Here is a 27,229-nt window from a genome sequence, read left to right as displayed (position 1 = left end):
CAAGAAGGCAGAGGGCTCTGGGTAATCTCCTGTGACGGTGACACACACACAGACACACACAGACACACACACACACACACACAACACAGGAAACACTACTGACAGGTTACAGTCTGGGACTCATTAATAAATACGTCCTGCTCTGCTCCAACAGAACGTCTTTGTTTCACCTTCAATCTAAAAACCCATTGTTCTTCACCCCAGGATCCGAGTGGGAAGCTTTTCCCCTCAGTCGATGGAGGAGTTCACACAAAACAAACACGTTATTGATTCCATTGTTCACTTTGATGACACATCCAACACCCAGAGTTTGTTCTTCCTGTCGATGTGCTTCACAACCATGTGCTTCACATCCTCCAGTTTGAAGTATAAAAATATGATTACATTTAAAATAACACCAGGGGGACGGGGGCTCGATAGCTTTTTTTTAATTAATTCAAATCCACAGTCTGGTTTTTGAATTTTTTTGGAATAACTTATCTCAGGTAAAGAAAAAACTAAGACTCAAAGATGTTTCTGTTGACGGAGCCAGAATCTACAGTTTCAGCAGCAGCTTATTATCGGACACTTATTTAACGGAATCCATCAGCTCACGTCTGTTTTTGAAATTAGATTTTATCAATTTATTTCTGCTCTTTTTGATTTTGTTTCAGATTTTGTCTCATCAGCTTCAGAATGTTCATTTGACATCTCACAGTTATTGCTACTTTTCCTCTTAATATAACCGTCGTTACTTCAACACAGAGTGAAGTCACACAATAAAAAAATACTAGTTTGCACCGTCACAGTTAATATCTCCCCCAAAATGATGATGTTTGATAAATGATAAACTGGTTTATGTCTCCCATCGTCCCTGTGACTGTACGTTTTCTCTTGCTCTTCACTAAAGGAGAAGGATAATGTGAGATTTAAGGTTTGATGTGAGATTTGTTGGCGTTTCACCGGATCCAAAATGGAACCAGCTATTAAAACCCCATGCCGAGTCCTCCCTGCCCCCCCCCCCTCCCTCCCTCCCTCCACCCCGGTCCCTCTGATGGTGACGTCATCATGGATGAAGAACAGAGGCGGACGCCTGCATCTCCGCCTGCATCAGTCTTTGCTTTACGTGATTGTGACAGCCATCGTTTGATTCCTCTCAAACAGGCTTCTTTTCATCCTCTTCCTCCTCTTCTTCCTCCTCCGCCCCCACTCCACCCTCCTCCAGCTTTACCGGAACGGCGGCTCGGGCTGTTGAGGGTTCGGCCTGTAAAGCTGCTGCACTCTCACCGGCCGCCCGTTCGCCGGCCAGCCCCCCGATAGCTGTCCGATGACCCTGAGGTTGACCGGCTGGCCGTGTCCTGGGACCGGCGTGCTGGGGCTGAGGATGTGGGTCTGTCCCAGCTGGGGCTCGGGCGGCGCGGTACTACCCTGATAGCAGGGGGCTGAGGCAGGAGGGGAAACGGGGTAATGAGGCAGGAGGATGGCCGGCGTGAGGCCGTAGCGAACCTGGAACAGTCTTAAAGGTCCTTGCGCTACAAAGCCGTTGGGCCGCTGCGGCTCCGGAGGCGTCTCCGAGTCCCTCTTCACCTCGGGGACTCTGCTCTCCTCCGCCAGCTTGGTTTTGCCCGGGTGGCGTTTGGCTTGAGCGACCTCCTGCATCTTCTCCGCCTGCGCCCGGCGGACGTGATACGTCTTCCGGGAGCTCTGGAAGGAGTCCAGGAACTCGTCCAGGTTTACGTTCCCCTCCATGAACTTCTCCAGCAGCTCCTGTGAAGCAGCACAGACAAAACAAACCGGCATCAGCAGAGAAGGAGAACACACAAAGGGAGGTCCGACCGCGGGGGAGCCGCTCTCAAACAAACTCCTGCAAGTATAAAGAGGATTTAATCAGCTCGGGGATGTTTACCCATGACCTTTGGCACAGTTCGCCGGCTACAATATTTCACTGTAAGACCATTTTACACAGTCAACACAGAACCGTGCGCAGCAACTGTTACATTTGGCAAAGCTTGAAAGCCGTGCGATCATTTCTCTGTGTACGTTCCCAGGATGTGAGGAGTCGGAGCCTCAGCTGCTCGGGACCGAAGTGAATCTGCCGCACAAACCACAGTTATTGTTTTTAAGTCAAATGTGATTCAGTTTAACACGGAGCTGGGGCGAAAGGCTGATATTTAGTTTGGCCGTTATATCACATTCTGACCTAAAGGACTCGTCGATCGCTATAATGGCCGCTCACAGATTTTTCTGTCCGTGGACTAATCGATTGTTTCAGCTCTAAATGTGTTCAGTATGTAAGTAACCTAATTTCACCCCCTGACCTACTTTCCTCTGTGCATCTCCACTCAGTGAACGTACAGCAGCGTGCACAGACTGATGTGTGTAAACAGGAACAAACATCTGCTCATGGAGGAAGATCACATTAATTCAAATGTAAATGTCTTTATACTCTGTATGTTGTTTTACACTCGTGTTTCGAGATCTACATAATAGCTAATAAGAGTTATCACGCTTTTACTGGACATTTTATAATTTTTCAAACTGAACTTTGTTAATATTTTGTTAAAAAACCTTCTTCAATTAGGTTTCTTTTAGGTGTAGATGAAAAATTAGTTAATTATCTATTAACAGTTTTAGGTTTTGCACTGATCTGCTGTTTGGACTAACATGCATTTAGTGTTTTTATGTTTCATTGAAGTGTTTAGGCGTTGACTACCCCGTGATTGCCAAATTGCCAATCAGCGATAATAAAAGATATTCCATCAAATCAATTAATCTCATAAACCAATAAAAAAATATAGAAAACTTCAAGTAACCTGGAAGCAACAGAAGTAAAATCAAACAAACGGACTTTTCCTTTATTTAAAGAACAACTTGGTGTTATTCTGTTTTTTAGTCCGTCGGGAAAAGACCAAACGTTTACGTCTGCCTCTAAACACGTCCTCCGTCTGTGGCTCTCAGCCTCCAGCACATTTATTCTAATTAAAGATATAAATCTTTGTAAACACCTCACAAATGTTCCCTTTATAAAAAGACTAAACAGGTTTAGTTTTAGCACAATTCACTCCCACAGTAAAGAAAAGGTGCTGCTGTTTGGAGCAGTTCATTAAAACACATTCTTTGCTCTGGTTACTAGAAGGTTTACTCAAAATAAACCACAGGTAATGTCTCCCAGAGGCTGTTCTTAAAAGTTTCTGTTAAAAAAAAGAGCTCTAATGCCCTGAGGAATAATATATATGAGGATTTAGGTGCAGAGAAAATACTTCAATAAATTCAAAGTTGCTCTTGTTTTATGAATAACTGTAATAACCACATATTTCCCTTTAGAAAAGTAGTTTTAAAGCTTAAATCTGTTAATTTTACAGCTGCTGTTTGCTGAAGTGTAAAACTCTCTCTCGGCCTCGCTCACTGTCCTTCCATTAATTGTCACTCGCCCCCTGGTCAACCGTAGCGTGTGATTGGTGGAGCTTCTGGTTTATGGCCTCCCCTCCCCTCCCACTGCGTCTTCACCCACTGTGACACGACAGCTTCTCCATCTGGCAAGGCCGGCGTTCAGTAACCTCAGGTCGCAGTGAATTTACTGACCTCACTGTGGAACAACACGACAGCTGCTACAGGCAAACGTTCTTCATTGTCACGTGTGGTAAACAAACCGGTTTCTGCAGCGTCATGTTCTTACTTAAGTGAATGGAATAAAAATAAGAGCTGCAGCCGGATCTCGACAATAAACCTCCTGCTTCTCCTTTCATCGGGACATTAAACCACATCTGGATTCTTACCTCAAGTCTGACGCAAGAAATACGATTGAAGTTTGTACAGGAAGTAAGTTTCTAACTTTGATTATTAGCTTTAGAAGAGAAAACTATTCAGGGGCTGTTACTTCTTTGAGCAAATAAGATTATACAAAATAAAGTGTGCGATGAGTTTCTCCATCTATAAAAACAGACGGGGTGCAGCATCTGTTTCTGATATTTGCTTTGATTCATAGATTAAATTTCTTTTAAACTTCGCCCAGAGGCTGAATTATGTAGATTAGAGCAGAGAGTCTTCAATCGTTATATAAACACAATGTATTATTAAAATAGTTTTTCTCTCCACAGTTTACTAAAGAAATCTGATCAGCAACGCTTTATTTAAACTGCGTTTTCCCTGAAATAAGAGGAATCCAGAGCTGCAGCAGGATTTCTTCTTCACCAGCCGTTAAATACAGTGAAGCCTTCAGAGACCAACAAAGACAACAACAGAGTGAAGTCACCTCCACGGCTGAAACACTAAATCTGCAGCCCCTTCAGAAAACAAGGCTGTGAACCACAGTTTAAATCCTGAACCAGTTCAATGAGCGTGTCCTCGATTCAGCTCGTATCCGGACACATCGAGTGAAGCTCTGTTGTGAGGCTGCAGGGGGATGAGAGGGATTTACATGAGCAGGTTAACGTTTGTTCCCTTCATCAGATACCTCTGTTCAAGTTGCTACCTGATGAGGAATCCTCCCAGCGAGGCTTGTTTGACTTAAGGCAACAGAAGATGATGTTGACTTAAGTCTACGGAGGCTTAAACACACTTTTTTCTCCACAGTCACGCCAACACTACAGTGGCTGCATCCAAGCTCGGAGATGTTTTGGAGACTGGAGTATTGGAGGACAGTGCTGGACGGTTTCCCCACTGAAGCAATAAAATTCTGGAATGTGTGAGATCAGAGGAGAGAACACGACAGCTGAAGAGAGACGTCTTTGTCTTTGTGTTCAACGTACACGACATCATTCTGTCCTAAAATCCAAAATATGTGACGAGACAGATCCGGGAACGCCTCCATCTTCTTCTAGAGTTTGTTTAACCCACAGATTCAGGTAGAAAACACCAAGCGTCTATCAAATATTTACAGATGTGTCCGTGTTGAGGTCGTTTTCTTATCATTCAGCCAGTGTGGCTGTTTGGCCTGTGCTGGGCGTTCCCCAATCAATCAGCTGACAGCCGCTAACGACGGAGGCAGGAGGTATTGATCGGAGAGGAGGGGGGGAGGTGTTAGACGGCAGATCAATCCCAGTCTGGTGCAGCAGCTCGGGCGCCGGGGGGTGGATTTGATCCGTGAACAAGAGTCGCACGCCGCCCTGATCAAGGCCGGAGGAAGACGGAGGATTTACACCGGAGCTGTGGATCATTTCTGTAGCTTGTGAGCAACGAGCAGAGAAACATGATGGTGCTGCTCAGACATAAACATCGTTTTACTCCAACACGGATGATCGTTAGCTTTACTTTAATGTTTTATGTTTACACACCTATAGAATACACACACTGTTAGTTATCTGGACTGTGGACGTTCAATTTGTTCCATAATGAACCAAACACTTCTGATGTTTTTTGCAACTAAAATTCCTCTTTAAATTAATTTATTCTCCTTTAACTTAAAAGAACAAAACCCCAGTTGTGTGTCTGTGATTGACGGCTGAGCCCCGACACTGTGTCAACACAACTGTGCTGCAAACTGCTGCACCTGCAGGCACGTTTTTTGAAGAACTGTTTTAAAGTTATAATCCATCAGATGTTTTGAATATCAAACAGAATCTTTTGATTCTATTTACGGCAGATTTCTGTTCAAAGTTAAAAAATTACACTGATTAGTTAACTCTCTGTGGATTGGTTTGCTTTGTCAGTGGCTCAGTCTGTTATAAAACAGTCTGTAGAGGAGAGTCAAAATACAGATGCTTATACTGGACATGTGTTGTGCTGGGTCTTAATGAACCACATCTGCATTAATACAAGGAAACGTGCACGAGATCCATCTAAACTCTACCTGAAGTCCGAAATGATCAATGTGTCTGCAGCTCTCACAGAATGAGGTCCAGTGATTCATCTGCATCATGAGAGAGTAAGAGACACAGTAGATTCCTCTCTAGTGTGTTTGTGTGTCGGTGTGTGTCGGTGTGTGTGTGTGTGTGTGTGTGTAAACGCTCGTGTCAGTACATGCATGTCGGAGAATCACTGAGGCAGACGTCACCAAACCTCTGTTGATAGAACCAGAGCTCCGTCTCTTCATGGTCGGATGGTTCTGGGGTTTAGTTGTGCTTTGGCTCCGATGTGGATGAATGTCTCAGATAAGCTGCTCACGTGAGAACATGATGTGTTTGGGCCGGCTGATAATCGCTTTGGAACACTGTGCCTGCAAGTGACGTTTTTCCTTCAGGCTGCATTTTTATTTATCTTTATTTCCTCTGTGTTGTTTGAGGGATATTTAAAAGCATGAAAAGATGAAATATTTCATATAACAACTTTGAATTCCTCAGTAGAGCCCCTTGGTTTTATCTCGGGGTCACTTATCTCTATGTCGGGAAACACTGATCTACAGTTTATGTTAATTTCCATTTAAAACCTTTTGTTCAGTTTTCCATCAGTCTGAGAAATAGACTCACTCGTGTCTGTATTCAGACCCGAACATTAAAGATGTGTCTTCAGCATTTAGTGGCACATTGACACCAACTGATCTGAAGCTGCTTCCTCGCGAAGAAGAATCTAAATTTACTCTGGAGAATGTTTTCAGACTAAATATGTTTTTTTTTTTGTTCTTAAATTATAAAAAGCTGCAACATCAGAGAGCAGAATGAACACAACCCATATTTACTGGTCACTAACGCGGCTGCTGAGATGGATATTCCTCTCAGATGCTGGTCGACCTATCAGTGTGTACGTATGCTCCTCATGTCTTCAGGGATCAGTTTGCACAGAAGTGGGCGGGGCTGCCAGCGAGACACCAGGCTTTTCAGGAATCGACTACAACGGCGCGGCCAGCGAGATGGAGGACTGTTCGATTCCCTCCTCAGCAAGAACAAAAGAACAGAGCTCGATTGGTCGTGGTTACCTCTGACTGCTCCTCTGCTTGTGCCACCTCCTCCTGCAGGAGGTTCTGCATCGTCTGCAGGCTTTGCTTCTGGACGTGAGCTCCTGCAACGACAAAGGAAACATCAGTGATGCATGCGGAGGGAGATGAGGTATGACTTCACTGGAGCTGAAGAAAGGGAAAAAACAAAAAACTACCCAGTAACCAAGAAACCGCAGCAGAGAAAATTATTTTCCAGATCACAAAGAGCCTTTCAGAGTATGTGCTGACGAGGAGATGGTGGTGGACAGCTTCTGGCCAGAAAGACGGGGAAACAGGGACTGGAGATATTTGACTTTGAGCTATTCTGGGGAGCTGGTCTCAGATCTGGTGACCACGAAGCTGACTTCCATATCAGACCTTATCTTACTGTATCTCCTCATGTTACTTTCTCCAGCACGCACCCACATAAACTATCAAAGTTAAACCAACACTTAATCAAGGATAACTGATATAATTAAGCCCATTAGCTCTTTTCTTTGGCACCGTGCTTTGCCCGAGGCGCCCAGGAGGTTACTGTTCACGCACACATGCTGTATTTGAATTATTTATGGCCGCGTCAATACGAGAGAAAGATGAAAGCGGCAGCTCGCAGAACAAAGAAGGAAGCAAACCAGTCAAATCTGCCACAGGACGTTCAGACCAGTTCATATCAACTCTACATCAGGAGCCGCGGAGCATGAGGACTGAGGGGGAATCGTTTTGTCATCGTGACACGTTAGGTCAGCAAACTGAGCCGAGACGCTGAGGAGAACTGAACGCTCCCATTTCCATATTGTGTTGTATTTTTGTAGACACACACCCCCCCCCCCCCCCCACACACACACACGTCTATCCCATAGGAGACAATTGACTCTAAATATAATGGTGTACATCAAACAGGAGCTGCTAAAAGCTCTTTAACTTTCAGTGGTGCATATAAATGTGGGCTTAATAGAGATAAAAGCCCACAGCTGCCTTTCAGAGTTCAACACTGCACACGTCTGTAGTTGAAGGTGTAAAATTATTATTATTTAAATCAATTTAATTCCAGAATATTTATTCTTGCAAGTACAATGTCCTTAATTAGCTTTGTTAAATAATTAATGAAGGCTGAATTAATGACGGATGAAACTATGAACATTGGACCCACGATGTTAATGAGAATGAAATGATCCTTTAAGACTTTTAATTCAATTTATAGTCGTTTCAACCTCATACAAAAATAAACTATACACGTTTGCCTACAGGAAGTAACACAAACGCCACATGTTACAAACCGCCACACACACACAAGATGAATATGTATGAAGCGCCCACGCAGCATGGGTTCACCTCCCAGTGCCGGCGGTCGGCCATCATTGTGAACAGGCTTGACCCAGCTGACTGGGAGGTGTGTCCTGTCCCTGCAAGAGACGCTGTGACAGCCACGCTAACCCCCCACAAGTCAGACTGGGTTCACTGGGAACTGAGGGGCAAACAGAGGTCACAGCATTGACTCTAATAACTCTCCGGCCTCGGGGGACGTCCTCAGAGAGGGGGACAAAGCGTGCAGGCGGCTGCAGCTCCAGTCGAGATGTTCTCTTTCAATCTTCCCTGCTTGTCACCGAGGTGAGTTGATGCAGTTTGGCAATCAGATAATTCACCCAGATCTTTAGAGGAGATACACGTGTTATAAACAAGATCAAGGTTTCTGAGCTGGAAACATAACGACGACCAGATTTCCTTGAAGCTTTCAGTGACGCAGTGACCTCAACATTAATAATCCATCTTCCTCGTGCTCTGCCCGGCGCCCTGTGAACGCGGATTCAGCTGTAGTGAGAAGAAAGCACGTATTAAGGAGTGGCCTTCTTCATGACCCCCTCACTGCAGCTGCTGGGAGATGGGGGTGTAATGTGAGGTGACAGCCAGGCAAACAAACACGCACCGAGAAGCTGTATGTGCCCTACATTTGAGGAGGTGGAGGGCGACGTGTGGGGGGGGGGGGGGGGAGGACCTGGAGGCCAGCGCTGAGCAGTGGAGCACTAACGACTGCATGGTGCCGCTGACGCTCTAACACATTTTGTCTGGGAGCAGATATGAGACGATGAGGAGTCGAGGCAAACGCGCCGCCGCCGCTTCCGCCTCGTTGTGTCGAGTTCTCTCCCTGCTCAGCTCTCACAGTCAGCTTCACAGCTTTAAAAGGTTGATCAGAACCCGTCTGAGACCTCGAGACACGCTTAAAGATCACAGCCTCCAAAAAGTTTTTCTGGGGAAGTTTCACCTGGTGCATGCTGGGAGGTTTATGTGAATGCACTAACGATACAGGTACTTAATATAGACCCATTGGACGATTAGTTAGCTCGTGCTCTTTCCAGCCTTTTCTACAAAACAGTTTAGATTGTTTAAAATGATGAAAATAACGAAGTGCAGTTCAAACATTCTCTTCCACCAAGGAGGTCATGTTTCATCCCTGTCCCTTTGATGTTGGTTTGTAAGCAAGATGGACTGGATACAGGCCAAGACAGAACCCATTAAGCTTTGGTGCAGATCTGGACGAAGGGGATTTTATTTGACTTTGCATATTTTGGAGATTAATATCCATGAGAGTGTGAAAACTGGTCCAGAATCAGATCCAAATAAAATTTAAAAGTAGTTTTACAAGGGGAGCCGTTGGGACTCGGCAGAGTTACACCTCATTAACGAGAACGAGACAGGGTTAGATATTTCTTCACCTGTCAAATATATTTAGAAATTGGACTTCTCTTATTTCAGTCATGCCCTGCAGCACAGCTCCTTACCGGACCACTTTCTGCAGATTGAATATCTTTCATAAACACCCTGTAAATACAACAGGTCATTAAAAAGCTGAAGACGCTGTACCCACAACCGAATGAACAGATCCACCTTGAGGAGCACTGAAGCCCCGGAAGCCCACCCCCCACCCCTCCCCCCCGACTGTTGAGGTGTCCGGTCCGGTCAGGTTTCGAGTCAGAGCGAGTCCCTCTGCTGTGACCTCAGACAATGTGAAGTCAAAGCCTACATCCTCCTGGAGGACTCGCGCCGTGGGAAACACTGATCGATGTGACAGTTGCTGAGTGCACGGTGGGCTGAGCACCGGCCTCGCAGCGAACAGCTGATGTCGACACGTTAATGGGCCCCGGCCGAGGCTGCAGGAGTCCTCTAGAAAACTCTGGAGGAACAAAACAGGAGAAGTTCCCCTCTGTTTTGAGACGGCAGGTTGGCAGGAATAGGCTGACATGTGAGCTTTGGTTGTAATCTGGTCCCTGAATGCGGCGTGGTGCCATGTGCACGGCTAATACCACATCAGATAAATACAGCAGGAAGCAGGGGTCAGTTTCAGGTTATGGCAGGATTCAGAATATGAGACAGATTACTGTAATTTTGCAGAAGAGACAAACAGCCGCTCACTCTACACAGGGACAGGGCAGCTGTGCAGGCGGGTATGAAAGCAGGCAGCGTTTTTAATTGTTTCCCTGAAGGCATCGTCGTTCCTCACGAGTATTTCTGTCACATTTCACATGTATCATCACAAATTGAGAGATGAAGTCATAAATCAACTCAAAAATAGAATGATACTGAGGCCACACACACACCCCTACAAACAAACACACACACACACACTCACAGATAACTCTGAATACACCTGATTTCTTTCATAAAGATCCTTGTTCAGATCCATGCCCACATTTAACGGTTATTTTCTAAAACAAATGAATAAACAAACAGTGGTGAAAACATAAGGTCTATGTGGAGGTAATTAATTCACAAATTCAGTTAGAGACGATGAAAAGGCCAATTTTGTAGCGTTGGAAAAAATATTTACTTCATATGACAACAAGCTTTTCTCTTTACAGCAATATTTAAAGGTCATGGACAATATATAAATGAATAATCTGGTACATTATTCATAACTCAATTGATATTCATATTGCAACTTGTGCTGCTCACCAAAGGTCAGTAGTATATATATATATATATGTATGTCTGATGTGGTTTTTCAAAATCTGTTTCAATTGCTTCATTAAAAATTCCTAAAATCAATTTCACATGTTTTATGAAAACATGGTTCACTCCCCACTGGTCTTTAACAAACTGCTTGTACGTCCATGTTTTAAACTGAGATTCAAACCTGCGTGGAAACATCATCATCATCCTTCAGACCGTTTCCTGAGGGAAACATCTGGTTCTGCTGCTAACTGCTTCCACTAGATCCACCAGCTGTTAGAAGAGCAGGTAGTGGACTGTGTGTGTTTTTACTATACACAGTTTGTAAAGATGAACTACATGACAGCTTCCCAGGAGCTGAGCCAAATCTTCTAGATCGCTCCCTGGTGGCTGGCGGCAGAATACTTCATAACAACCCCCCCCCCCCCCTCCCCCCCGCCCATGCTCACAGACGGTACATGGTTCAAACCTAAAAGTCAAAGTACACGTCCAATTATTTCCTCTTAAAGTCGGTGGCCGATGTTTTAGGAAATTCTTAACAAACCACTTCACTGATGGCATAAAAAAACGGGTTAAACGCTTTAAATCCATGATCAACCAAGCACGTGTATCTCAGCTCCACATGATGAACTGTGCCGTGGAGACACATTCTCCCTCTTTATTTACGGTCTATGCTTCTCCAGCTCTCTCCCTGTACACAGCTTCCTGTTGTGGCTCAATACGACACAGAGATCGGTGAAATAAGTCGATACACGGCCCCGGACGTCTAAACAACGAGTTAACCTGCAGCTAACTTCCTCCCGGGTCATCGGGTGCTAAACCTCAATGAGCCTGACGGATTGAGCGCCAGCTGGAAGCACAAACACGGAGACGCCATCAGTCGATAATAATTAATAAAATCCCCCCCCCCCTCCGATATGAAGCTGCTATCTCCACCGCGCCGCAGAGTTGTGAGAAATCAAGTGAATAAATGCACTTTAACATGCTGGGCAAGCAATCTGCTGCTGATTAAACACAAATAGGTCATGGTATTACAGATGGGGCCTTGTAGGGCACGGATGTATCCGAGGCTTGAAAATTAGCCAGCGACTCAGCAGTGAGTTACACCCCCACAGCACCCCCGCCTCTTCTTTGCCGTCTCTGCCACAATTCTAGAGCACAGAAAACCCTGAGAGGCTCTGTGCTGAATCCAACTCAAGTGGGATAACGGCTTCGCGGCTCCTCCTGAAGCGCCGCGAGCCGAGGGTAACACTCTGCTGTTTCTAACTCTGTGCCACGCTGCCATGCTCCTGTACCGAGAGGGGGGGGAAATAACACAACTGACACTCAAACTGACGATAGAAGCTGTTTCTTCCACCATCTGCTCCTTCCATTCACTGTGGTGAGTCCCGTCGATCAAACACTATGATCAGCATCCATGACATCTTATTTTCCTTCGACTTTCCTGCTGTTTTGGAGGTTGATGCTCTTTCCTCAGCTTGTTCTGTCATGGACAAGGCTGCTCATGGGATTAACGCTGGCTCTCACACAGACGACTAAAGCCAGGACCAGTGAGTGGAAGACCTCGTTGGAAAAAAGCTGTTTATTAAATCTATTTCAAGGATTTTCTTTTCCCCCTGTCCTCTTCCCATTTGGAAAGAACCGGTCCCCAATGTGTCTTAATCCGTGTCACTTCTAACTCTATCGGTGGTCAGGGGAGGGCATGCTATCCAATAATTCTCTGCAGTGGAGTTGCATGTACAAACCAGAAGGAGTATGAACGGTGTAGTGAGAAACCAGAGCTTCTCACCTGCAAACTAGCCTAGGGATGCAACAATCTGATCCAGGGTATCAGACATGACTGAGACACATTAATGAGACTTCCTGGGGACGGGTGCCAGCAGCTGGACTTGAATTTCTTTGAAAACAGGCAATGACATTGGTTTGATCTCCAATGACAAACTGGGTTTAGTGTTATAATCTGCACAGGGACATCGAAAGTGTCACTGCATCTTTAGATCAAACACCAGAGGAACAGGAACAGTTCGAATCCAGTGAACTGATCCTCTCCCATCATCGATACTGGCATTTCCCTGTGGGATTAATAAATTAATAAAACTGTATCTCCATCCTTTCAGCTTCAGACCAAACTCCAACACTCACTCTCTCTCCACAGGCTCAAAACAAACCTCTTCAGAAAACAGCTTCACACTCCCGGGGCTTGTAATTAATTCAATCTCGCTTCTTAAAAAATACAAATCGTGACTAAGAGCATTAGCCATGCTCGTGGCTCAATGACGATGCTAACGTGCTGATGTTGAGCGTGCAATGTACACCGTGCACCCTTTTTGTTTAGAGTGTACGATTATTTCAAAGCAGGAAAATGTGCTAATTGGAACTGAAGAAAGTACAAGTGAGGCTGGTGGGGATGTTGTTAAGTTGTTGACTCCAAATAAACAAATTTCAACGTCCAAGTGGTGTTATGGGGAAATTCAGAGGATCGTGAAAGTTGGTAGGATTTGTTGCACTGACAACATTTACACCTGTACTAGATTTTATGTCAATCGATCCAGCGGTTTGTGAGATATTCAATTCTGGAACTTATTGGTGGACTGACACTACTGTTTTGCATTTTGCATTTTGCATTTTGCATTTCACTTTTTACTTCACTTTTTATATCTTTTATCTTTCATATATTTGTATTCAGAAATGTTTTTGTCAAAATAAATGCTACTTTGTATAAATATTGGGAAAAAGTGAGTAAATAAGAAGTAAACAGTGAGTAAATATATACTGGTTCTCCATTTGTTCATTGCTTTTCCTATGTATGTTGTATTTATTGCGTTTTATGTTTCTATGTTCATTGTATGCACCAATAACCAGAGCAAATTCCTTGTAGGTGTAAACCTACTTGGCAATAAAATACTTCTGATTCTGATCCATAGAGATACTCCACCATGGCTAAAATAAAACAACCCTCAACAGCTGTTTGAAACATACTTTACTTTTTATTCTGGGCAGGTTGCACCTCTAACTTTAGTTTATATTGGGCTCTAGTTCCTCTTGAGTTTCATTATATTGACTGTACATGGTTCATTAATGCAAAGTCAGGTTGCACAGTCACTTGTGTTACCAGATTTGGTCCAAGACTAAAACATCTATGTGGTTTGGTGTCATATCCTAGAGGTGTGGGGGTGTGTTTGATTCGATGTAGCCCCCCCCCCCCCCCCCCCGGGTCCATTTGGCCAAACACTCCCGTGCACAACTGAGCTGAAACTTGTCTGTAGTATTCACATCGTCTCTGCTGCAGTCAATGGAAACTCTCACCCTGTGGTTTGTCTGTCGGCTTCACCCGACTGAGAGAAACACACTCAGCCTCTTTCACACCACTTCTTTTACACTGGATCCTTCAAATATGTATCAGACACTGAGCTCACCCTTTCTAACGCCTCATAAATGTGTAAATCTGCAGTTTGTGTCACACGCTCGAACTTGAGGGAACGTTCAGACCTTTCACACCCTCACAACCATCGAGTGTCATGTTGACATCGAGCTCAAGGGCGGGATCCTTTCACTCAGGTCTCAATATGGAAAGTCCCAAATAAACTGAAGGCACTTTGTTCTCTCGCTACAGAGGAGATGGACAGAAAGGATCCCAGAGGAAGTGAACATAAAAGCCTTCGCTCTCGTACGATGACGGCAAACAAAACCCCCAAATCCCTGTTTGATGGCCGCACCCAGCTTCACAAATAAAAGCATAGAAATAAAACACAGTAAATACGTCCTGTAGTTAGATCTGAAGCCGCTGACCCCTGTTCCTGCTGAACTCGTGGACGTCAGGAGAAATTAACCGCTCGGTCCTAAAACGAGGGTTGGACTCGACCTCTTCTGTTTTAGAATTTGAATTTCTGCTCTTTCATGCTCATTCGGAAATGAATCGTGGATTACCACGAGGATTACAGGAGATTAAAGAGGAGCCGGAGAGCAGACAAAAGGTGCGGCGGCCTTGTCGCGGGGAGCAGACGGCAGCAGTCAAACAGATGAAAACAAGAGTTGCTCAATAACATCAAACAATGCAGCACGACAGATCTGTGACGGTTTAACTAAACTGAAGCCAGGAGCCAGACAAGAGGCGGCTCTGCTTCGTGATAAACGGTGGAACAGCAGATTCCACATTGAAAAAGGCTCTGAACTCAAACATCTGCAGCATGGACAAGTTTTGTTTTGACTGGTAACAGGGAACAGCTTGGCTGCAGAGACACATGTCACCCAGGAGTTTTTGTGTTAAGCTGATATACTTGCACAGTGCATATTTACCTTAATGCAAACGGTCAGAGACTTACCATCATTAGCAGTTTTGAGCTGACGTGAATTAAAGCATCCTGTGTTTAAAGCCATAAACTCATTTGATCAGCTGTGGCTCAAAAGAGCATTGTTAGTAGTTTGTCTTAAGGTCGAACACAAAGTGAAGTTTGAAGACGTGTCACTGTCACCGCTCATTGATGCTGAGCTTTAGTGTTTTTGCAGATGATGCACTATAAGAATTATGCAGTAAAGGTGAATTCATTACTTATTTAAAGCACTTAATTAATGCATCATGGTAAAAGTCCAAGGCTAAGAAGCTGGGTTGTCACCTGCCGTCGACCATCTTTATATAAACTCCATGTTCATGTCCTTGTTTTGTACTTTCTACATCACAAGAGAAAAAGCATTGAGGGCAAACTGACTTGTTGGGTTAACGTTTCGCTCTCTCAGGTAAAACTAGTCACTGAAATGGAACATAATGTTAATTTAAACATACGCTCTGATATAACAGCGCCTTGTTCAAGGCCAGGAAACACTTCACCGTGGACAGGACTTGTTTTTAATGAAACGTGTAATGTCAAGTATGAAATGCTGCTGCTGGCCTTGGAAGCTACACGGCATTAAATGATGGTTAGAGCAGATAAAAACCATGTTTAATGCATTAATCACACTCGAGCCTTCGTGCTGTTGGTTTGAGGGAAAACAAACCATTTATCCTCCTGATAAACCGACCATCTCTCGCTCGTCCTGCAGCCTCATGCGTGCCTGCTTCTGAATCCTGAATTTAGAAGGTAGACTGTGTGTAGCTGCTGCTGCTGAGCGGTTACTGGACAACCGTCAACTGTTCAGTCGATGCACTTCGGCCTCATCTCGCCTACGTCTGCTTCGGCAGAGCAGCAGCCTGCGTTTCAACACCCACTGAGGAATCTACAGTGGCCACATGGGCACAGAGACACAGCTAACTCCCCACTTATTATGTGAGCAGTGATGTGAATGTTCGAACGTGCACATAACTCAAAACTACCGCTGTCACTCGACAATAAGTAATTTTTTTTTATGTCGAATCATATAAACATTAAGTGTGAAACCTACAGAGGCTTGTGCTGTTTGATTCCTCGTCACCCGATAAACGCTGTGTACTGATGTTTTAAATAGAACCAGAGCCGAGCTGAAAATATCTCAGTGATCTGGTGATGTCAACGTTTGGTCCATTCTCCGTTAAAGTGAGACAAGTATGAAACAAAGGCCACGAGACTAGATTCAAAACAATAAACACTGCACTTTTAGATGATTTTGAGTGTCCCAGAGAAATTATATATATATATGTTTGTATATTTTGAGTTTAATAATATAAATAAGGTGGACAGAATAATAGAAAAGTGAAATACAAATCAAAGCGTAACTTCGACCCAGAAGCATGAATTGGACTTTATTCCTCCGAGCTCTGGGAAGTCTCTCGTTCCACATTCAGTCTCGTCCTGTTTTTGCTACTCAAATTAAAGTCTCACCTTTTCAGGGCTGAATAAATTCCATTTCTTTGTTTTACTGTTAGTTTTCCTTTCACGTTAAAACTTAGGGACTAAAGAAGTTAGTATGAGTATAAACTTCTCGTCCTCATCTACGTGGGCTGCGTCTTCTTAAACTAGACATCGAGTGGTTAGAAGACGGGCGAGTGTCTGCCGATGGCATTTAGTCACGTCTGTAAAACTTTTTAGTATAAATACAAAACTTAGTCTTTCAGTTTGAAGGGAAGAAATTAATGAACCGTTTCATCTTGTAAATTTCCACTGTGACACCATTATGAAATCACTACCAGCAAAATGAACATCCTCGTCATTCAACATTATATTACAAGAGGTGAGGAAGGCAAGTAAACCTGACACCACCTCGTGTGGCAGGACCAGGCACTGACGCACCTTTCTCACCTGTTCCCACTGAACTGAAGAGTCCAGAGGTCCACCACAAACAAGACGTGACAGCGCCACATGCACTATGTGTGTGCTACACACTGTGTGTAGGCAGTTTGGTGCTGGATGTGTAAAATGTGTAGGTTGTGGAAAGCCCTAACAATAGAACACTAAAGGGTTATTTTAAGTTATTTGTGTAGACGATAGCTTGACACATGATCCAGCCTGAGTCCCAACAGTCCTGTGAGGTGAATAATCACCGTCCACGTGGAGCTGCCACAGTTTGTGTGTCTGTGGACGCTCAGGATGATTAACTGACTCTGGATATTCTTTAATGAATTAGAGATCACATCCATGAGACGGATGGACTGGGAAGGAAAAGCCCCGGCGCACTGATCCGAGTCTTGTTTGACTTCGCTGAGGAGATATTATCTCTGGCTGAGAGAAGTGAAGATGTGGAAGACGACTGAACCGTGAGTGGATTCGGCTTAATTTTGTCGGCCTCTGCCGGGAAGCAAACACTCGCAGCTGTCTGCGCAAATCAGCCCGATGTCTTGTCAACACAAACAGTGCAGATGAATTAGTGAGCAGACTTTCTCTGTCTGTTCTCTTTGTGCTCTTAGTCCCCATTCAAGTGGAAGTCTGTGCAGCTAGTAACAATCCGTGCATGAGCTGCAGAGGCAGCGTTTATTTTTAAAAATCAGAATAATGAAGCTTCCTGTACAAGTGGTGCAAGATTTTTTTTTTTTTTATCATTCTCGCTCAATTTTTTTGCATAAACCTTAAAAATATAGATGTGTCATGTTTTAAGAACTTAACTCTATTTGATCTTTGGGGAAACATCAGTGTTGCTCACTTTTTGAATGAAAGAAATAGAAGTTAAAATGAATTAAAATACATTTTGAGAAGTGTTTTACAACAAATATGCAACATTAATTGTTGTTAATTTTTAATATACCCTTTTTATTGTCAACATCTTTTTAAAGTAATAATAACAATGACATTTTTTATGAATGAACCTTGAGGCCAACAGCTGATATTCTGCATAAATTTATAAATTTATTCTGTGAAATCAAAGTTTTCATATTGGTGCATAAATACCAATAGGATAAGACTGAGAAAGGCCAATTTTTATCAGGCTACACTTAAAACAGCCAGACTGTAGTTTGTAGATTTGGATAAAAAGAACACGGATAATGATCTGAACATCATATCAGCTGATTCCCAGGTTCGGGAAATCAGCATTTGTATTCTAAAGTGAAAAAACATTGGTTCTGAGCATCACCATCCTAAAGTGTAAAAGTCAGAGTAAACAGTGCAGCAGCAGGAGGAGGAGGAAGCAGAGAGAAACAGACGCCAACCAGAGCTGTGAGAAACTGTCCAGAGTTGACATTAAGAACCACTCAAGAGTTCCAGCTCCTCCTGGGAACCACAGCGCTCGGCTCCAGCTTTCCGTGGTCACAGATCCGTCCAGCAAACAGCAGGACGTATTAAACTATTCAGCCGTCGGCCTCGATACACTGCACAGTTTGTCTCTGCTGAGATTAAACCTCCCGAGAAAAAACTCTCCTTGTCCCCCCCTCTTTTTCCCCCCCTCTCATCCCTTTCTTCCTTGTCGCAGCAAACGAGAATCAGATGTTTTGCAGAGGAAGAGCGGCCCCCCACCCATCCTGCTCTGCTGGGGGGGGGGCGGGTGGGACAGCCTCTTGTGTAAAGCGCGCACATTGACAGGAAGTTTAACATTCCTCCCAACTTCCATCACTGGCCAGGCAGCTGAGGCGGAGAGATCTGGCAACCGGCTTCTTCACGAGGGGGGGGGGGGGGGGGGGGGGGGTGAAAACACGGCACACAGCCACTGCTCCATTAAAAAGCTTTCACTGGCAGTTCAGGAATAAGCTGCAGTTGACATTACCTCTGGAAATTAATGCAGAGAGATTTACTTTATCACCTGCCCCTTGGCTCGGCTCTACTGTAAAGAGCGCACGGAATTTGCCCGTGAGGCTTAAAAATGTAGAGGCTGAGGCTTAGGAGACATCCTCCGGTGCTGCCCTGGAGCTGCCCTGTCAAAAGCTTGACTCGCCTAAACAAAGACAAGGCCCCTCTCACCCCCGGCAAATTCCTTGACAACTGCTGCAAGCTTCCTGCTGGCATTTGATACGCTCCATTTCGTTCCCATGACCAGACTCCAGTCATGCCGAGGCTCTCGCTGAGCAGTTGAAGGCTCGTCTCTCGCTGACACTCAGACGCTCTGATGTGAATCTTCCCCCGACTGTGAACTAGTGACAGAGTGTGTGTCAGTGAATTCAGTGGCTCAGACTGTGCAGCAGACAAGGCTGCAAGTCTCACTGCAATTACAAGGGAAGACAACGAGGAGCCACTGTGGGACGTCACTTTGGTTCACAGTGAAGAAGTTAGGAAGCAAACTTTCTGTGGTTTCTTCTCTCGGTTTGTTTTCATTGCAGTTGGATGTAAAAGCTTGTTAAAGCCTGTGTGGTCTTCAGAGTAAAGTAAATTTAAGGTCAGATCGATGTCTGCAAAACCTGCTTCAGTCTAACCAACCCAGTCCTGGTATTTGAACCAGTGACCTTGTCATAACCACAACAGAAATCACCCACTGTGGTCTTACCTATATGAAACCAGAACCAGCCCCCCCCCTCCTCCCCTCTATGTCTTTTGGGTGCACTCACCGAGCTGACTCTGTTTTTCCCAGCACCTGGTTGCCAGGCTGGACAGTTCCCGGTATTTCTCCGCCAGCTGGAGTTTGCCGTTGTTGAGCCGGGGTCGTCGGGCGAGGCTCTCCTCGGCCAGGCTGCGGTTGGAGGTCAGCAGCGTCTCCCTGTCCACCTGAAGATCCTGGAACTGAACAGAGACCGTCCGATTAAAACGATGAACATCAACGGACTCATACATGTATCACGCGTGTGATAATCACAGTGAGCACATGAAGCTCAATTGTGAACTGGAAAAAGGGGCAATTCCTGTAAAAATATGGATTAACAAGCAAAAAATGTATCTTTAGAGAATTAATCAGCAGCTAATCTGAAAAGGATGAGGATTAGGGTCATTCAAAGGGGGGGTAATTTAATATGAATGATGTAATTGTGATTTAAATGTATTAATCGTAATATTAAGTATAAATGTTGACTTTTCTTCTTAAATTACTTTTTGTATTATTACTTTTTTTCAATCACAACTTGTATTTGACATTATGGCCTTTTATCTCTCAATAAGAATGAATGATAAACTTGATGGATCAATAATGAAAATGAAGGTAGTTTGAGGTCAAATTCACTGGATTTCTATTTTTTGGGTGTAAATATGTTTTAGCAAACATTTCTTCTACATCATAAGCATGTGTAGCCCTAAAAAAAAAATGCTTGATTTCCTATTTATTAAATGCAATTATTAGTCGCTAATGTCAACATGCATGACACTCAGAAACCCTGCAACACTCGATTTTACAGCCGACACAATGTTTTGCCGTCCTGGTGCATTTAACTGAATCTGCTCATGGTGTTAAAAATGCAGAGAGAGCATTTATGCAGGAGAGACCCTGTGAACGCTTTGATTCCTTTCAGCTGCAGGAAAGTCGTGATGGTGCCTTGCGATATAAATTGTTGAAAGACACAATCCCAGTGGTTGTCGTGGCCTATTAAACAAAACAGCTACACCCACTGCAGACACACAACTTCACACAGTCGGTGTCGAGATGGAGTCACGGCCGGATGACAGCAGATTTATGATCGCTTTTGTGAAGCCGGTCTTAATTTTTCTGCTGCGGATGAATACCTGCATACGACCTTAACTGTTCTCTGTGCAGTCGCTTCAGTCTTGGACCCTGCAGGCATTAGAGATGACATATTCAAACATGTGTTCACACAGTAGAGCTTTTGTTAACCCACGGTGGCGGCCTGACTTTCTAAAGTCAACGAAACAATTGCAAATATTTGCAGGAGTGTACATGTGAAAGGGGGCTGCATCCTGCCACCTGTGTTGTCTTACTGCTTAGGTGTTATCATTTCCTGTGTCATTTCCTCGAGCAGCGGTCACACTTAAAAGGAGACTAACGATGCTTGTTTAGTGTTTCTTCCATCTGGTGCATTCATTGTGTGGTTTTCTTTTTTGTCAATGTAAAAAAGGTCTGCAGACATAAAAAGCCCAAAGTCTGTGGTAGAAGGAAATCCTCAAACACTTTGTCTGTAGGCAATATATCACTCCTTCAAAGTCCAACTGGGAAAGGCCAATAACGCCAATATGTTATGGGTGCAACCATCTCTGAAACTGGCAGTTTGTTTCTTAATTAATTGCTTTGCCTGTTATATATTTCCTGAAGTCCAGTGTGGTGCATTCAAAACACAAACATATTCAGTTTAGTCTCAGAAAATCGGAACCTTTGAGAAACTGTTACCAGTGAATCTTTGACATTTTGGCTTAAAATGTGATTAGAACAGAAGTTGCCAATCAATTTTTCATTTTAATGACTATTCAATGAATCTTTAAACTGTTAAGTAACAGCATGAAAATACAATGAAAGGCTCTTGTAGGAAAAAAGGGTTCAGTATAATAAGAACCTTATAACTTTAAATATTAAAATTGACTAAAAGATTTGCGGTTTATGATACAAGGACATAAAGTCTGACACTGTTATGGATTCAATATGTTAAATGCAGGCTTGTTTTCAGGGGGAGGGGGGGGGGGGGAGACTGTCACCAGACCATAAGCTATAAATTATTGAAAAACTGCCACTCCCTCTCTAAGTGCTGCCAAACAATTGAGTCACAGCACATAACTCTAAAGAGACGGTTCAGCGTCTCAAACACCGACACAGGGACACTTTGTGAGGACCTGTTTGAAGACTCCATCAGTCCCCACATTCCTGCTGCTCGGCCCGGCCGGATACATTTCTTGCTCAACTGCTTTCATTCAGCAGCGAGTCGCTCTGGAGCCTGGAGGCCGTTTCGCTGGGTCCAGAGCTGTTTGGTGCATCTGTCTCGCATTTTACGGGTCGTCAAAAAGGACGTCTGAGTCCCGAGTGCAGAGGAATTTGCAGAATGTGGCCGGCGGTCGAAATGAAGTGAGAAACTACAGATGGGATGTTCATTCAAAAAGAATAAAAATAGCACAGCTTGTTTCAGGCTCAAAGCCCAAAACATGCTTCGCTTTTCCTCCAACAGGAATCAGGACGGACACTGTGCTTCCGGCTGTGGCTTTCCTGATCATCAAACAGCCCCTGCTGCCGTCTTGGTGGGGGGGGTCACCGCTCTTTGTGTTGTGATGCAGCGCCAGGAGAACAGAGCCGATAGTGTTTCCTTCATCCCTGACAAATGACTCTCGGGGAGCACTTAGGAGAGTCCGGTGCTCTGCCGGAGAAGACGAGGAGCAGCGGCCCTGTTGTTTTCTGCGGCTTGATGTGTCTGACCACATGAAACGCAGTAAATAGCTGCTTCCCTTTCATCTTAAGTGAGGCTCGGACCTAATGAGACCTCTGGAAACCAAAGGCGTAAGTCACGGATGAAACTGATGGGGTGTGAAGTCTTTTCCATGAAAGAGAATCCTTCATGTAACACTAGTCCTGCTCTGCGATAAAGGGAATATGCATGTTCTCCAAAAATGTGGAATGGAAAGAATTAACTCAACTCTCTCCTCACACCATTTGGGACGAGTTTAGACCTTCATCCATACGCCTTAGGATTCACACAAGCATTTGAGAATGCACACACACACCTTGAAAACACAACATGTGCCATTAATGTATAAACAGGAAGCGGATTGTCTTCTCTGCAGTTGGTTGCTTGGCTACAGAAGATACTGGGCACCAGTGGGCCTGTGGAGGATGTTTCCAACTCACTATGGTTGTGAAACTGGAAGACAACAATATGTCAGGATGAAAATGACATCAACTCGGAAAGACAAGAGCTTTTTGTCGATAAGGGCCAACCCTGGTGTAGATTGGATCTAACAAAAAACACATTTTATACATCACATCCTGCCTTCTGCGTGCTTTACCAGGACGCCACCCCTCGCCTGAACGTTCCAGACTCCACGTTCCTCCACATAATCTCCTGTTCCCAATATGAAGGAGCAGCGTTTCAGTCTCAGCTCTCTGGGCATGACCATTTAAAAAAAAAAAAGAAAAAGGTGTTTCGGGTCTGCAACATCAACAACTGGCTCGACTGAGGAAGTGTTTCATGTCCAGGTCAAAGTTCTCCCCCAATTCCATCAAGTGTGTTATGACTGCAACACTCAACCCCCAAACCTCAACCACAGCCAGGCAGCGACAGTGCATGTGAGGTCACTAGTCTCCCCCTCTTTAGGACTTATGATAATATTTATCCACCAATCTCCACGGTTAACGGTCACAACAGAACTGTGACTCTGGGAGGAGGCTCCGGTGGCACCGACAACACAAACCTGATGTTTGAGATTGTTGCAGGAGGCCGACGTGTCCCTTCTTGTTTGGACAGTTAATAAAGAGAAGGAGAGGAAACGCTGCCAAGGCGGCGGCAGCGTTCACGAATCATTATGATTGATTAAACTCAGCAGTTTACATAACAGCCGTCTTTTAGATGAAATTAATGAAGCGTCCCGCTCGCAGAGCCCATGCGGAGAAGAGAGACGCGTTGTGAAATCATCATTTTGTGCAGCAACGACAACATACGGTTTGCATTTTGATTTATCTGCAGAGCACGCTAATGAGAGTTCTATATTATTCTTTACTGACAGATAAACGAGACGATGGGTTGAACACTCACTATATCAACCACAAGCTCGCTGGATCGAGTCTCTGAGTCACTGAGCTCGACTCTCAGGGGAGAGTGGTATGACCCCTTAGTCAGATTCCCCCACTGTGGCTCCATCCTCCCAGTTCATTATCAAGAGCCAGGTTTCAAATGTCACATACTTTGCCAAAGAACAAAAAGAGTCATGGCTTTGTCTTGTTTCTAAGTGAAATCAAATGACACGTGGGTTTTGCTGTCTCAATGAATCAAGGACAAAGAGTGTGGGCGAGGACATTATCGCACAGGACCAGTTCGGCTGTTCTCCACGTGCCTGCCAGGTATTTCAAGAACTTTCACTTATTTAATATGTGAGTTAACACAGCGAGAACGTGTACGATGACGAATAGCCCCCCCACTGGTCATGTTTCACTACACCCGCCGCTGTTGTCACCCCACCCACAGCTATGAAAAAGCAATGAAATTCAATAGCCTGCTGAATCCTGATTGAGTGAGTCAATTCAGTTTGAGCACCCCCAAGGCACACCTCATGAAAATGGGGCCCATGAAAAAGTTAGGGAATGTGTGTGTGTGTGTACTTAGATATTTGTGAGAAGCACAGACCTTACGGACATTTTTGGAAAGTGAGGCAGTTTGGGACAGTCTTCACTTTTACTAAGGCTTGTTTGAGGGTTAAGACTTGGTTTTAGGGTTAGGTCACGCTTCAACAATTAGGGGCTGGCAAATGCATTATGCTAATGAGAGTCCTCACTAAGATATAGGTAGATATATGGGAGAGAGAGAGAGAGAGAGAGAGAGAGAGAGAGAGAGAGAGAGAGAAAATTGGTTGACGCAAGGAAGGTCATCATGTAGCCCTCCCAGACGTGCACCACTGACATGCAGACAAATACGTGTTAAACTCCTTTGAACTCCCTGCAATTTTTGAATGTCTACGCTCATACGCAAATCTGCACGCACAAAAGTCTCCGAGTGAGGATGTTTTCTAAAGCTCTGACACCTCTCTATAATTCGGCTTTAATAAAGCCCCGAAAAAAAAACATTTTAGTGCAGGAAAAGTGAAATTTGTCTTGAAATAAAACAGGGTCGCCAGAGCCTTTCAGAAAAATCCTTTGGGGGAAGGAGGCATGGGAGGACTAGTTGTAAAAGTTGCATTTCTATACTAAAGCATGTTGCTATGTATATTTAAGTAAAGCCGAATTTTATATTATGTCATGAAATGTTGAAAGTTGTGTCAAATCCTCTTCCAGATAGAATACGCGTCCACGGACGGATGAAAACCCCTTAATTGCCAGATTTCTAAGCGGAGCTCGGCGCAACACAACGGCGCGTTTCGGGGTGTTCACGCCACGCTGCGGTTCTTCCTGAACACTTGTGGATTAAAACAAACACACGCACAGAAAACGCGTAAATCTCTTTGTGTTGCGTTTGCGTTCATAAAACTAACACATGTGAATATCAGGAGCGAGAGGGGGACGACTGTAAATCCGAACACTCGCCACGCAGACAATCGATGAGCCTCGAGAAAGCGGATTTACGCGAAACCCCCCACACATTCTCCCGCAATGAACCAAAACACCTGAAACACGTGCATTTCCAGGGAGACACAAGCGGAGAAAGGGACGTTAACCGCGGGAGGAGCCGAGCGACCGCACCGGGGACGCGGCGCACATCGCTCCCAGCACTTTGGGGGGGACCCACCGTTTCATTGAGGCGGATGATCTGGTCCATTTTGCCGTCGCTGTGCAGCAGCTCCCGCAGCTCCGCGGGGCTCAGCGCCCGGTAGCCGTCCGGACACGAGTTGTTCTCCCTGGAGCCGGACATGTTCCCCTCGCACTGCGGCTGTGGACGTTCGGAGGATCCGCACCGCGCTCACATCGCTCCCGTCGGAATGTGATGCGATCCGCCCGCATGCAGCGTCAAGCGGGGGGAAGCACTTCAGCGTTACACTTCCTGTGCGTACCGTCAAAATAAAACATTTCCCTGATCACACTAATATATATATATCGTATATATTGAACTAATAATACAGTTATTGCTAATAATAACAATAATAACTAAACTGTGTTCCAAAGGATGAAGGTGAAGTTGTGGGTGTGTCTTGGAATCCAGCTCTCCTCAATGAAGAAGTAAGAATAAAGTACAAGTATGAATTAAATCAGTTTATATAAATACAATCCATTTACCAACATTACACCACTGCAGAGTTGTTTAATTAATTACAAAATGTATTCCCCTGCTGAAAGTGCTCTGTGAATGCTGAGTGGCTGAAGTACTTGGCTGAATCAAGCTGAAAATACCGGCAATTATTACAATTTATTCTTACAAATATTGTGGCCTTAAAACCCTACAAACTTTATTTAAATTGCATGTACTATGTAAAAACACAAACTCATTATAGCACAAAGGGAATCTGCTAAATTCTGCTCATGCTCTTTAAACCAGTCAAGCTGCTGTGAGTATCTACACCTGGCACAAACTCCTTCAAACAGGATATTACCATGAACATGGCCGGATTAACTTGCTGCTGTGCCCTGGGGCACAAGTGAGTGAATGGGCCCCTTTGTTAACCATCATTCCCCCAGTTTTTTACTATAAATTGCTTGACGAGAATCTGTATGTCCAGAGGATTTATTTAAATCAAATAAACATATTAACTTAAATTGGATCAACTATTATATTAAATGAATTTATATATATTTATTGACAATATCTAATAATTGACTGTGGCCATTTGTAGCTTTTGCCTTTTGTTAGTTAATGCCTTGAGCTGTAACACGACTTCCGGTTTTAGCCTTTCAAAGTTAAAGTCCTCACTCAATTCCATTTTCTAATTAAACCAACTCAAAAAGGGTCATGTAGACATTACGGATACAGTGGAATTAATTGCACCCTCTCTACCAAGGCTTCACTACAGAATCCATCAATCACTCACTCAAACTTTATTTTTTGTATAACCAGCAAGAGCGAAGAAGAACTTCCAGTAAAACCCATTGACCGTCACCGGAGGCTCTTCAGTCCGCTGAGACTGAATCTGTAACTGAGCTCTTCTTCCTCATTTTGCTGAATTCACTTTTTTTTAGCTGTTTCAGTCTTTCACCCACTTTGTGTCCTGCGTCATTTCTGTGGCGAGCCCCTCTCTTCTCTAACCCCCCCCTCCATCACACAGCTCAGGAGCAAGTGAAGCAGCGAGCGGTGACTGACAGTGTGTTATTATGTGGTCTGTGTGACGGATTACTTCTTGTATGTAGGTCACTAAACTATTGTAATTGCTTTTTTTTTGTCATAAACGTATCCAAATTAATTGTAAGTGCTTTCCCCCCCATGTCCAATAATCAGACTCAGCATGGCACGGCTTAAGGCATAGACACAATGTATAGGTTGGACATGAGAGGCTTCTCTGAGCTGTGCAGCCACCAGGGGGCCCTCAAGCCGACCAGCGTGAAAGAGAAAGTAAAAATGTATGGTAATTAAGTTAAATTGTTCTTGGGGCCATGAATTATTTCAATTTGATATTTAGGTTATTGCAG

General features: G+C 44.3%; 1 protein-coding gene across 1 annotated transcript; it reads right to left on the bottom strand.

The window, feature by feature from the left end:
- Positions 1 to 1,029: 1,029 nt before the first annotated feature.
- vps37d (VPS37D subunit of ESCRT-I) lies at positions 1,030 to 25,617 on the bottom strand. The gene is made up of 4 exons (XM_062405965.1): positions 25,401 to 25,617; positions 19,653 to 19,824; positions 6,830 to 6,912; positions 1,030 to 1,746 (listed from the first exon to the last, which is right to left on the bottom strand). The coding sequence occupies exons 1-4, from the start codon at positions 25,521 to 25,523 to the stop codon at positions 1,207 to 1,209; spliced, it is 918 nt and encodes a 305-aa protein (XP_062261949.1). The 5' UTR covers positions 25,524 to 25,617; the 3' UTR covers positions 1,030 to 1,206.
- Positions 25,618 to 27,229: the final 1,612 nt, after the last annotated feature.

This window comes from Platichthys flesus, chromosome 15 (assembly GCF_949316205.1).
Source record: "Platichthys flesus chromosome 15, fPlaFle2.1, whole genome shotgun sequence".
In the NCBI taxonomy this organism is placed as follows: Eukaryota; Metazoa; Chordata; class Actinopteri; order Pleuronectiformes; family Pleuronectidae; genus Platichthys; species Platichthys flesus.
This window is presented reverse-complemented; position numbering and strand designations above follow the sequence as displayed.